The sequence below is a fragment of the Rhinatrema bivittatum genome, chromosome 7 (genome assembly GCF_901001135.1).
Source record: "Rhinatrema bivittatum chromosome 7, aRhiBiv1.1, whole genome shotgun sequence".
Taxonomy (NCBI): domain Eukaryota; kingdom Metazoa; phylum Chordata; class Amphibia; order Gymnophiona; family Rhinatrematidae; genus Rhinatrema; species Rhinatrema bivittatum.
Window position 1 is genome coordinate 86261323 of NC_042621.1, and position 13709 is coordinate 86275031.

The following is a 13709-nucleotide window of genomic DNA, read 5'->3' on the forward strand; positions in this document are numbered from 1 at the left end:
GGGAGGTGGAAGACCCTGGAGACTGGAAAGTGGTAGACGTCACATCCCCCTCCCCCACAGCCACCTCTCAAAGTCCCAGAATGCCTCTTTGAAGTGGGCTGGAGCAGGCTACTCCTTGGCACGGTTGCACTCCTCTATGGTCTGGATCATTGGTGCCTTCAAAATTTGGCACCCTAGCCAATTGCCTGTGTTGCCTAGGCTTAAATCTGGGCCCAGTTTCCTCTCAGCACTGACCCCCAAAAGGCGGGAGGACACCACTAAAGCTGCATTTTATCTGTTTCTGCTAAGGAGGCAGGAGGTGCTACGTGTGTACATGAACTTCCATCACACACCCATGCTAAGTAGCGTGCAGTTTCAGTGAATTGCAGGTAAAATCACTTGTTTTTATGCAGGGACTTACTTGGCTTTAGTGAACTGGCCACACAGTCTTTAAAGTTGACTCCTGTCCAACATGGTCAGGCCTCCCTCTCTCCCCAGAGTGGCAGGTGCTAGCTTTGACAGGTTCTGAGCTGCTGCCAGGCTCAGCTGCACCCTTCACTTGGGTGCCAGCTGGGCCCGGCTCCAATCTCTTGGATTCAGTTTTAGAAGATGAGGCAGAGACTTCAGGGCAGGTCGGGGGAAGCACAAGGTTGCACGAGTCACAAAGCAATGTCATGCTCCAGGGACAGAGTAATGGCACAGTGCTGGCCAGTGACCCACTCCAGGGCTAGAAGGTTGGGATGCTGCAGGTCAGTTTCGCACTGCAGAGATACAGCACTGAGACAGTGCTGGTGAATGGCACACTCCATGACAGAGCATTCGGACAGTGCTGGTCAGTGACATGGTCCAGCGACAGAGTGCTGGAACAGTGCTGGTGAATGTCATGCTCTATTTATTTATTTATTTGTATATACTGATATTCGTGGTAGCTTCATACCGGTTTACAACAAGTACACAAATAGTAACAGATAAAGTATACATAAAATGAGAATGGTATGATGAAATAAACAGGCATTGTAAATAAAATATCTAATCTAATCTAAAAAGAATAAAACAGAAAATCATAAAAACATAATAAGAGACATTTTAAAACAAAACTAGACTAAAAAATACTTTCATCGGAACAAAACTCATCACGTAAATGCTTGCAGGAATAGCCGTGTTTTCAATTTCTTTTTACATGTCTGCGAGTTTGCTTCTAGCCTTAATTCGGATGGTAGTGCATTCCATAACCCTGGTCCTGCTCTAGTGATAGAAAGCTGGGATGGACCAGGTCAGTGTCAAGCTCCAGTGACATAGCACCGGGACAGTGCAGGTTAATGTCAGACTCCAGTGACAGAGCGCTGGGACGGAGCAGGTCAGTGGCAGTCCCAGTAACAGAATGCTGGGATGGTGCAGGCTAGTGTCACACTCTAGCACTTGGATGATGTGGGTTATTGTGACTGATGTACCACTTTAAATGAAGCCTCTACCACCATCTGTTCTTCTCTAATTACAAATGCAGAAAGAATATAATTCACAATTGCATCATAAAAATAAGAGAGAAGGGATTTAAATGCCTGTGTCCGCCCTTTATTCCAGGCAGCCTGCATCTGTTCTGGGGGGTTTCATGTCGCAGACACAAATCAGGAGGATAGCAAAGTCCATCTCCCCTGAGCACATGAATATTAATCAAGTTTTGCATGAAGAGTTGAGAGGCTGGAAAAAGAGACAGAGATCTGGAATCTCTTGGTTGCCTGCAACATGCCGCCAGTGTCTCCCAGTCTCTTCCCAGCTACCTTCTGTTTGTCTGTCCAGCTCCTTCTCTTTCTCTCTCGTAGCACTTCTATCTGATAATGACTCTTTCAGTCTCTGTCAGTGTTCCTGATCACTTCTGAGATTTCCTGAGATTCACTGAGTGGAGCACCTGCCCAGTTCATTCTTCTGACTCCGCACAGGAGTGTCATGGTTAAGCTTCTCCGGGAGTCACCACTCCAATTACATATCACAGTTTCCATCCCGAAATCTTACTACAAAAGGTGAATATTAATGATGTAAAAACTGCATCAAGCTCTCCCAACAGGACTGTCTCAAGTGCAAAGAGACAGAGAAACTCTCTAGGTCACACAGGGAGTCAGTGACTGAGGCACAGGGAGAGAAATTGTCTCTGAGGCTCACACAGAGAGTCAGTGACTGGGCACAGGCAATTAATGTGACTCCTGAGAAATCATTGGTAAGAAGCTGTGATCTCTACTTATAGTGGTGAACCTTAAACAAATAAGGTGCAAAGTCAGGTCCCAGACTCTGGGCTAGTGCTGAGCTCTTCTGGTCCGGAGAAGCTGGATCCTTTGAAGGTCAGGAGACCTATTAAAGGACCAATGAAGGCTGTCCTAGAACATGAGTTTCTGAGACTGTGAGAAATAAAAGTTAGAATATGTGGTGTTAAAGGAAGACGTAGACACAGGAGGTATCCCAGAGACCTGGAGGAAGGAGGATAACCACTGGGCCAACTGTGATATCGTGTTGCAAACCAAATCAACATGGCAGGGCAGCTTAAATGGATGGGGGGTTAGAGATGGCATGGATTCAAGTAGGATAAATGTTCCACGAGAAACAAGCTGCAATCTGGGATCCTTATGGATAGAAATTTCAAGCATGACAAGGAAGAGTACAATAGTGGGGGAACACAACTTGCCCCAAACTGTGCTGGACAGTGCAAGTGATAAATATGTTTAAATAAATAAATAAATAGTACCACATTGACCAGGATGAGGAAACACACTGTGAAATACTAACAGAGAATGGACAGGCTAATAAAATTGGCAACACGGTAATAATGGGAGATTTCAATTACCCCAATATTGAGTGGGCAAATGTCATATCGAGCTAGGCTAGGGAGGTAAAATTCCTGGATGCTTCAGTAGCAGCCGGTCATGGATTAGGCAAGAGAGGAAACGTCTTTAGATCCAGTTCTGTTACAGCATTAATAGTACTGAATATTTTAATAGCACTAAAACTGATTTCCATTCTATTGCTGCCCTCATTCTAGGCATCAGGCTTCAACACATTTGCAGCAGCATTTGTTCATTATTTGATCTGTACACGTTTTTGTTTTAATTTATATATGTCATTTATTTAACCTGTCATGTAATGTTTTATTTTAATTATGTTTGTTATTCATGTAACCCGTCCTGAACTTTGGAAGGTGCGGGATATAAATACTTTTTAAATAAATAAATAAACATAAATAGTTCTCAGAGGAACATAGAACCTAGTGCAAGGGGTAAAAGTGGTGGATATGCTTGGTTATAGTGATCAGAATGCAATTAAATTTGACATAATCACTGGAAGTGGATACTAGGTAAAACTACTGCAGTAGCCTTTAGTTTTAAAAAGGAAGACTGATAAAATGAGAGAATTAGATAAAAAAAAACATAAAATGAATGGTTGTCAAGGTTAAAGGTTTGCATGAGATATGGACATTATCTTGGAAGCCCAGATAAAATGTATTTCATGCATTAAAAAAGGTCAAAGGCAGACTAAATGACTGTCAGCATGATTTAATGGGGAGGTAAAAGAGGCAATTAAAACAAAAAGGGCATCTTTCAAAAAATGAAAAATAGACCAAAATGTATATTGTTTGGAACTTGCTTAGAATCTAAAATAATGTGATTAATCCATCTTTTTTAAAATTCAATTAAAATAGGGAAAAACAATATTTAGCTCACATCTTTTTATTAGTAACTCAAAGTGAGTTATATTTAGGTAGCCTAGAGAATTTACAAGCAAATTTTTACATAAGAGAATGGAGGATGACATAACTTACCCTTGATCACAAGGAATGGTAGTAGGATTTGAACCTGGAACTTTCCTGGCTCTTAGTCTGCCACACTAACCAGTAGGCTGTTCCTCCCTTAGTAGGTTAGAGGAATATCAGTAATAAGGCAAGCCAAGAAAGATTTTAAAAAGTAGCTAGCCATAAAGTGAAATAAGCTACTAATAAAAATGTTATTTATGTACATTTGAGGCAAAAAGCCTGTGATGGAATCAGTTGATCTGCTAGATGACTGAGGCATAAGGTTGGGGGGGGGGGGGGGTGCATAAGGAGGACAAGGAATATCAGAAAAACTAAATGAATCTTTTGTCTTGGTCTTTACTGAGGAGGATATTGGAGTCAAACCCACACCTGAAATATTATTTGATGATGGTGAGTCTGAGCAACCGAAGCAAATCACTGTGAAACTGGAAGATATACAGCAATAGAGTAAATTGGCAACCTAAAAAGTAAGAAATCACAAGGACCAGATGGTATCCACCTCATAGTTCTTGAAATAAGTCAAAACATAAAATTGCAAACTTGTTTTAGTAATCTGCAAATTATCTGTACCTGAAGGGTGGCCAATGTATTGTCAAGTTAAAAAAAAAAAAAAAGATCCAGAAGTGATGCAAGAAACTATTGATCAGTGAGCCTCATGTCTGTGCTGAGCAAAATGGTAGAAGCTATTCTTAAAAATAAAATTGCTGGCCATATGGACAGACATGGCTTAATGGGGAACAGTCAACATATTTTCAGCATAGGGAAGTCTTGTCTTACCAAACGGTTAGATATTTAGCAAGATGTAATTCAGGGATCCCCAAACTCAGAGCACTGAAGGTCACCACCTAGTTGGGTATTCAGGATTTCCACCTTGAGTATGCATGAGATCTATTTGCATATAAAAGATGCAGTGCATATGCATTGTGGAAACCTGAAAACCTGACTGGGTCATAGCCCTTGAGGACTCAAACACCCCCCCCCCCCCCCTCACGGTATAAACAAACATGCAGATAAAGATGGGAGATTAGAGAGTCCTCAGGAAATGAAAAAGTAATGGAATAGGGGACAGTATCCTTTTGTGGATTGGTACCGGTTAAAAGGCTGGAAAACAGAGGCTAGGACTAAATGGTCAGTTTTCCAAATGGAGGAAGGCTTATAGTGGAATATCACAGGGATCTGTACTAGTTCCTGGGCTGTTTAACAGATTCATAAATGGGCTGCAAAAGGGAGCAATGAGTGAGATGATCAGATTTACAGATGACACCAATTATTCAAAGCAGTTAAAATTGCAGTGGATTGTGAGAAACTGCAGAAGGACATCGTGAGACTAGGAGGCTGGGCTTCAATGTGGGAGATGAAGCTGAATGGAAAAGTGCAAAGTAAGGCACGTAGGGAAAACCAATCCCAACTGCAACCACATGCTATTGGGTTCTGTGCCGGGAGTCACTACTCAGGAAAAGGACAATCCATTGAAATCCTCAGCTCAGTGTGGGGTGGAGGTCTAAAAAGCAAATAGACTGCTAGGAATGACCTGAAAAGGAAAGGAGAACGAAACAGAGAATATCCTACTGCTTCTGTATTGAGCCACGGTGCAACTGCACCTTGAGCACTATGTGCAATTCTGCTCGCCCCAGCTCAAGAAAGACAGAGCGGAACTAGAAAAGGTACAGAGAAGGGCAGTAAAAATGATAAAGGGGATAGACAGCTCCTTCATGGACTCTGCTGGAGACAGGATGCTGGGCTCCATGCTCTGACCCAGATTGGCATTTCTAATGAGAACACACAGGGCTCTTTTTCAGGGAGTTGTACATCGTTTTATCTGATATTTAGTTTATCAGGTGTATGTTACTGGCCTTGTAAGGTCTTCTGAGTTAACCTTTCAAAACTGAAATAAGTGAAATGCAATAAAAGATTGGGCTAGTGAAGTCTGTGTCACAGTGACCACAGTCCCTGAGCTAATGACATGTGCGTCACAGTCTTGACAATCCCTGGGCTAGTGAAGAAGGTCTCATGGAGCCCACAGTCACTGGGCTTGTGATGTATGCTTCACCCTGCTCAGTGGACTAGTGATTTCCTGCAAGCAGAAAGAAAGTGACGGAAAAGCCCTGGCCATTTGAATATTTCTTCAGAGTGATTCTGACACGTAGTTTGGTTTCTGAGCCATTGGCATGGAAATTTCCCCAAAGCGTAGAGCAGGACAATAGTGCACGGGAGAGAAGAGGGAAGTGAAAGCCAGTCACTAGCAGGATGTGAGAGCTCGCTGGGGACCGGGCAAGGGGGATCTGAGACTAGAAAGCTGGCACTACAAATTGATTTCTGGAACAGAAAACACCAGGCACACAGGAGCAAAATTATGATTTGTTTTCTTAAAAATGAATTGAAAAAGTGCAAGAGAAGGGTACATGCTATGGTGGCAACCTATTACCAGGATTCACAGGGATGCCCACCTGGTACCTGCAGCCTAAGCCAAGACCACCATCTTCTCAGTGCCAGTGGAAGGGTGTCCAGCCGCCCTAGGCAGTGATGTCCTCACGTGATCTCTCTCTCTCAAATCGCACACAACAAACAACCCCAGCTCCTCAAAGAAATACCTACCCAAAAATGGAAAACGCCCTCCAGCTCCGTGCCTCATCTGTGCTCATCTCGTCCGTCCTTTCAAAACGGCAGCCCCGCCCACTTCTGGCACGCTGGGCCACCCCCTACCCTGCCTAATGCTTCCACCAGCCCTGCATCTTTTAAAATATTTTTCCCATGCATCCATCTCCAATTTGTAATCTTTTTCTCACACACACACACACACTAACACACATAGAGACACATGCACAGAGACACACACATAGATATACACGTGCACATATAGATATACACGTGCACACATAGATATACACGTGCACACAAAGATATACACGTGCACACATAGATATACACATGCACACATAGATATACACGTGCACATATAGATATACACATGCACACATAGATATACACGTGTACATATAGATATACACGTGTACACATAGATATACACGTGCACATATAGATATACACGTGCACACATAGATATACACGTGCACATATAGATATACAAGTGTGCAAATATAGATATACACGTGTACATATAGATATGCACGTGTACACATAGATATACACGTGCACATATAGATATACACGTGCACACATAGATATACAAGTGCACACATAGTCACGCACATATTCACACCCCTGCATATCCATGGACATAAAGAGCACACAATGCCACTAACACACACCTTTGCATATGGCTTTTGCTTACTACAGCTCTTGCAGAGTGCACAATTGCCTGGACATAACTGGGCCCACGCATGAGCTGTACAGTGAGCTTTAGCACCACCCAGGCCTGCTGCCTCATGCTGTGGTGCAGTTCTTGGCTTTTGCTCTTGCAGATGCAGGAGACAGCTGAGAGAGTAGGAAGGATGTGGAGGGGGGTGTGAGAGAGTGCGCCAGGGCCTGACTCCTCAGCTGGTACAGGCTGGGCAGAAGGGAGGGAAGCCCCTTCGCAGCCCTCAGCCCCAGCAGGGCGCCAGTGGGGAAAACGCAGTGCAAACTGGGCCCCTCATGCCCCCTCTCCCCAGGTCCCACAGCTTTATGTGCAAAGGACAAGATCAGGTTCTCTCTAGGGAGTCGAGAGCAAACTAACCACAACTTTGTCCCCTCCCGCCCCGATCTGGTGCCTTTATATAACTTCCATGGTCTTTTGATACTCGGGTCAGAAGTTCAACAATTTTGAAGCAGCATCAAAGGAAATGCTCACACAAAAATAACCCTACCAGTCCTGTGAGAAAGGAAAGACGCCCTGGCAAGAGCTTGCTGCAGTCGCTCACACAGTCCCCTTCCAGCTCGCAGCGCTGTCGCTGTGCCAAGCGGAAGTTATTGGTCAGTCCGAGCAGCATTGCCTGATAGGGGAGCCATGGGCTGGGTCCCCTTGCAGCTGGTTCCTGCCGCACTATCACTGCCACACAGCACTGTTTACCTTCCCTTTTCGTGGTGGGAGAGGTCTCCTTCCACATCTGCCCGTTATCACATGACATCCCCCCCGCCAAACCCACACACACACATCCACCCTTCATCCATCCACCTTCCAGACACCACTGTACGGGCGTGCAAAAAAGGACCCAAAGACACCCACACGTGCCCGGTATAACCACTTACACACTTGTTCTCAGGAGAGGCAAGGCTCGTCGTCCCCTTCCTGCAGTCTAAAAGGAGTCCTACAGGCAACTGGAGGATGGGGGTTCGGTCTCCTTTTCCTGCTCTGGGCTGACTGAATTCCATACCCTGCCCATGAAGAAAGGGGGGCGTAGCCACCCGCCGCCCCCCCCCCATCTGGCCTCACCGCTCAGTGGACATTATCTCTCATCCCTCGGGGCAGGTGGGACCGTGTGGAGCAGCCAGAGGCATTACCTGTGCCAGGAAGACCTAAGACCCGCAGCTTCTCCCAAAGTCTTCCACCTGGCTGGCATCCGTGAGTGGCCGGACGGTGGTACCCGGCTGGCATCCAAGCAGAGGCGTGACCGGGACCTCACCCGGATGACCGAAAGGCAGCTTTGTATTTGAAGGGACTTTCACGCTCGCGTGGCAAGACACGCGCTGTCCATGCTGCCCGTGCATCATGCTCTCCGGGGCGGCCCCTCCTCTACGCCTCATGCCGGTAAGCCCATCAAAGATTTCATTCTTGGGAGGGGGTGCTGGGGGTGCGGGGGGTTGGATCCTCATAGTATGAGGTGGCATAGGGTTGGCTTGGTCACCACCTGGAAGTGACAGCCTAGCTTACCTCTTTCTTTCCATGGTCAGGCACATAGACTAGGGAGGGGGGGGGGGGTGTCACTGCAGTGGAAACGGAGACAGCAGCTGGCTGGCTGCAGACACCTACCCCGCACCTGCCAAAAGATCAGACTGGGAGGAAAGTGCTGGCGCGGGTCCTGCCCGCACAGATGGGACACACAGCATGTGACACGTGACGTGCGCCCTTCACAATACACGGCACACAGCAAACATGCAGGCTGGCTTCACAAAATAACATTTCCTGTGCCAGTGTGTAAGGGACTGTGGGGCTCCTTACCAAAGGCAGAGAGCCGACACCGCAGACTGGAAAGTCCTAATGCACCCAGGTCATTGAACTACAGAGAAATAAAGAGAGCAGAGCCGGAGCGATGGCAGGTTCTGTGCGCTAGGCTGGCACCTTGCAGTGACCCTCCACCTGTGACGCCGCGTGGCTGGCCTGAGAGCCTCCTTGGGTGCTGGTCGTGTGAGGCTCTGTGATTACTCCTTTGGGTGATGCCTCTGTGTGACCGGGTCTTGTCAGACTGCTGAGTTAGAAGCTTATTATGTGCGAGAGAAGGGAGAATCTGAGTTAGGAATTTGTCAGTTCAGGCAGAACTCGGCCTTCTGATTCCCCAGGGAGGGAATGCGTCACAGAGCGGGTAACCTCACTTGTGCTAGGTGACTCTTAAAGAGACATTTTATTGGAAACAGTCATTCTCTGAAGCTCCCAGAAAGGAAATTCGATTTTAAAGACAAAAAAAGAAAGCTTCACAGTTAACCTGAACAAGTTCTACAGTGTACAGCCCGGTGACTGCGGGTGAGCTGCGTTACTGCATGTGACCGGGAGAATTTAACGAGCAGCGTACCAGATGTGACGATGTAATATCTGGCTGAGCAGGATGGACTGGGCCCCACCAGGCCGGTCCCTGTAACTCTTAAGCTTGCACTCTCCAAGTCAAAAAGGCAAAGGTCTCCAGCGGGTCCTGGCAGATGGTTAATTCCGGAAGAGAGTGCAAACCACTATCCAAAGCACAAAGGCGCCATCTCTATCCTCCCCCAGACTGGGGGCTTCAAATGGGGGTGTCAGTTATATGCAGCCACACTCTGCACCATAGTGGGGGGGGGGGGGGGGGGGATATCACCCGGAAAGGGAGAAAGGCCCTAGCCAGATTAAAGTGGATTTACACACCTACATTTCCCTGCCTTCCGCAGCCCAGCTGAAAGCACGCAGGGTCTTCCATAGTATTCGGACTGCCAGGGAATGCCCCTGGAGGTGTGTGTGGTTGAGGGAGGAATATGGTGCATAGACGTGACATTTTCACAAACACATGCGCTAGCTTGCACCTCTCAGCTGCCCCTATAAGGTAACAGACGCACGGTACAAGAGCGCTTCTAACACTCCAAGAGAAACTGCTCCGGAAGGAGTCGCGTGCTGGACTCCATGTGGGCTGTTTGAAGCTGCCTTGCCCCCGGTGTCTCTTGGAACAAGCAGCCCTCCTGCTCCCCAGTCCCCAGTGACTTTTCCTGTCAAATCTCTTCTCTGCCTTGAAAGGTGAGAATCCTGCTTTCTGCCCTTCAGCTGCCAGGCCAGCGTGCTCCTTTCATAGAGGTCACAGGGGCTCCTTTGGAGAACTGCAGGATTCCAGTGGTGGCTGAGCCCTGACAGTGACTGGTACTGCACCATCCATGCTGGGCCTGCCTGATCCTCAGCGTTTTGGTGCCCCTTAGCACTACATAAGGAAGAGATGCTGGCCTGGCTCTGCTGTGGGAATGGAAGAATGCTTTGTAATCCCTGGACTGGTCAGCATTTCAGCACTGGATTCTCTCTTAAAGGAAGAAGGATCTCCTGCTGAAATTCTAGCTCTAGTGAACTTCCTGCACGGACCTTCTATTACACTAATGCCATGGCCTGAGGGCCCTGCAGGACTGACTAAACACAGAGTACGGCAAGGCTCACTCTCCCTATAACAACAGTGCCAAACATGGACCACCCTTTCACCTATACAGGGAAAGTACACATTGCACCAGCTTATGAGAGAATGTCAACATCCTCAGCTCCTACAATTCCTACATCCTGCAGGAATATCCCTCCTCATCCTCAGCACTTGTGTTCCCTGCATTCTGCAAGAATATCCTTCCTCATTGTCAGCTGCTATAATCCTGCATCCTACAGGAATATCCTCCCTCATCCTCAGTCCCTGTGTTCCCTGCATCCTGCAGGAATATCCTTCCTAATCTTCAGCTCCTGTACTCCTGCATCCTGCAGAAATATCCCTCCTCATCTTCAGCACCTATACTCCTGCAGGAATCTCCTTTTTCATCCTCAGCACCTATACTCCTGCAGGAATCTCCTTTCTCATCCTCAGCACCTATACTCCTTCAGGAATATCCTCCCTCATCCTCAGCTCCTATACTCCTACATCCTGCAGGAATATCCTCCCTCATCCTCAGCCTCTGCTTTCCTTGCATCCTGCAGAAATATCCTCCCTCATCCTCAGCCCCTGTGTGCCCTGTATCCTGCAGGAATATCCTCCCTCATCCTCAGCCCCTGAATGCCCTGTATCTGCAGGAATATCCTCCCTCATACTTAGCCCATGTACTCCTACATCCTGAAGGAATATCCTCCCTCATCCTCAGCCCCTGTTTTCCCTGCATCCTGCAGGAATGTCCTGCCTCATCCTCAGCCCCGGTGATCCCTGCATCCTGCAGAATTATCATCCCTCATCCTCAGCCCCTGTGTTCCCTTCATCCTGCAGGAATATCCTACTTCAACCTCAGCACCTGTATTCCAGCAGGAATCTCCTTTCTCATTCTCAGCCCTTATATTCCTACATCATGCAGGAATATCCTCCTTCATCCTTACACCTGTGTTCCCTGCATCCTGCAGGAATATCCTCCCTCATCTTCAGCACCTATATTCCTGCAGGAATATCCTCCCTCATCCTCAGCTCCTGTACTCCTACATCTTGCAGGAATATCCTGCCTGATCCTCAGCTCCTATGCTTCTACATCCTGCAGGAATATCCTCCCTCATCTTCAGCCCCTGTACTCCTACATCCTGCAGGAATATCCTCCCTCATCCTCACCCCTGTGTTCCCTGCATCCTGCAGGAACATCTTTGCTCATCCTCAGCCCCTGTGTTCCCTACATCCTGCAGGAATATCCTCCCTCATCTTCAGCACCTATACTCCTGCAGGAATCTCCTTTCTCATCCTCAGCACCTATATTCCTGCAGGAATATCCTTCCTCATCCTCAGCTCCTGTACTTCTACATCCTACAGGAATATCCTCCCTCATCCTCAGCTCCTGTTTTCCCTGCATCCTGCAGGAATGTCCTGCCTCATCCTCAGCCCTGGTGATCCCTGCATCCTGCAGAATTATCATCCCTCATCCACAGCCCCTGTGTTCTCTGCATCCTGCAGGAATATCCTCCCTCATCCTCACACCTGTGTTCCCTGCATCCTGCAGGAATATCTTCCCTCATTCTGAGCCCCTGTGTTCCCTGTATCCTGCATGAATATCCTTCTTCATCCTCAGCCTCTGTGTTCCCTGTATCCTGCAGGAATATTCTTCCTCATCCTCAGCCCCTGTGTTCCCTGCATCCTGCAGGAATATCCTCCCTCATCCTCAGCCCCTGTGTTCCCTGCATCCTGCAGGATTATCCTCCTTCATCCTCAGCACATGTACTCCTGCAGAAATCTCCTTTCTCATCCTCAGCCTTTATATTCCTACATCCTGCAGGAATATCCTCCCTCATCCTCACCTCTATGAACCCTGCATCCTGTAGGAAAATCCTTACTCATCCTCAGCCCCTGTGTTCCCTGCATCCTGCAGGAATATCCTCCCTCATCCTCAGCCCCTGTATTCCTACATCCTGCAGGAATATCCTCCCTCACACTTAGCGCCTGCGTTCCCTGTATCCTGCAGGAATATCATCCCTCATCCTCAGCCCCTGTGTTCCCTGTATGCTGCAGGAATGCCCTCCCTCATTCTCAGCCCCTGTATTCCCTGTATTCTGCAGGAATATCCTACCTCATCCTCAGCCCCTGTATTCACACATCCTGCAGGAAAATCCTCCCTCATCCTCATCCCCTGCATGCCCTGTATCCTGCAGGAATATCCTCCCTCATCCTAAACCCCTGTGTTCCCTGTATGCTGCAGGAATGTCCTCCCTCATTCTCAGCTCCTGTGTTCCCTGTATCCTGCATGAATATCCTCCCTAATCCTCAGCCCCTGTGTTCCCTGTATCCTGCAGGAATATCCTTGCTCATCCTCAGCTCCTGTGTTTCCTGCATCCTGCAGGAATATCCGACCTCATCCTCAGCACCTGTACTCCTGCAGGAATCTCCCTTCTCATCCTCAGCCTTTATATTCCTACATCCTGCAGGAATATCCTCCCTCATCCTCACCCCTATGATCCCTGCATCCTGTAGGAATATCCTCTCTCATCCTCAGCTCCTATACTCCTACATCCTACAGGAATATCCTCCCTCATCCTCAGCTCCTGTGTTCCCTACATCCTGCAGGAATATCCTCGCTCATCCTCAGCCCCTGTGTTCCCTGCATCATACAGGAATATCCTCCCTTATCCTCAGCCCCTGTGTTCCCTGCATCATACAGGAATATCTTCCCTCATCCTCAGCCCCTGTGTCCCCTGCAACCTGCAGGAATATCCTCGCTCATCCTCAGCTCCTGTGTTCCCTGCATCCTATAGGAATATCCTCCCTCATCCTCAGCCCCTGTGTTCCCTGCATCCTGCAGGAATATCCCTCCTCATCCTCAGCCCCTGTATTCCCTGCAACCTGCAGGAATATCCTCGCTCATCCTCAGCCCCTGTGTTCCCTGCATCATACAGGAATATCCTCCCTTATCCTCAGCCCCTGTGTTCCCTGCATCATACAGGAATATCTTCCCTCATCCTCAGCCCCTGTGTCCCCTGCAACCTGCAGGAATATCCTCGCTCATCCTCAGCTCCTGTGTTCCCTGCATCCTGTAGGAATATCCTCCCTCATCCTCAGCCCCTGTGTTCCCTGCATCCTGCAGGAATATCCCTCCTCATCCTCAGCCCCTGTGTTCCCTGCAACCTGCAGGAATATCCTCGCTCATCCTCAGCCCCTGTGTTCCCTGCATCCTG

At 47.9% G+C, this 13709-nt stretch overlaps 1 protein-coding gene across 1 annotated transcript in view; it reads left to right on the plus strand.

Annotated features, from left to right (window-relative positions):
- Positions 1-7921: 7921 nt before the first annotated feature.
- CBFA2T3 (CBFA2/RUNX1 partner transcriptional co-repressor 3) overlaps positions 7922-13709 on the plus strand; it is a 99230-nt gene continuing 93442 nt past the window's right edge. The window contains exon 1 of the mRNA XM_029608615.1: positions 7922-8462. Coding sequence (XP_029464475.1) covers positions 8408-8462 — 55 coding nt within the window. The 5' untranslated portion in view covers positions 7922-8407. The remainder of the gene's footprint in view (positions 8463-13709) is intronic.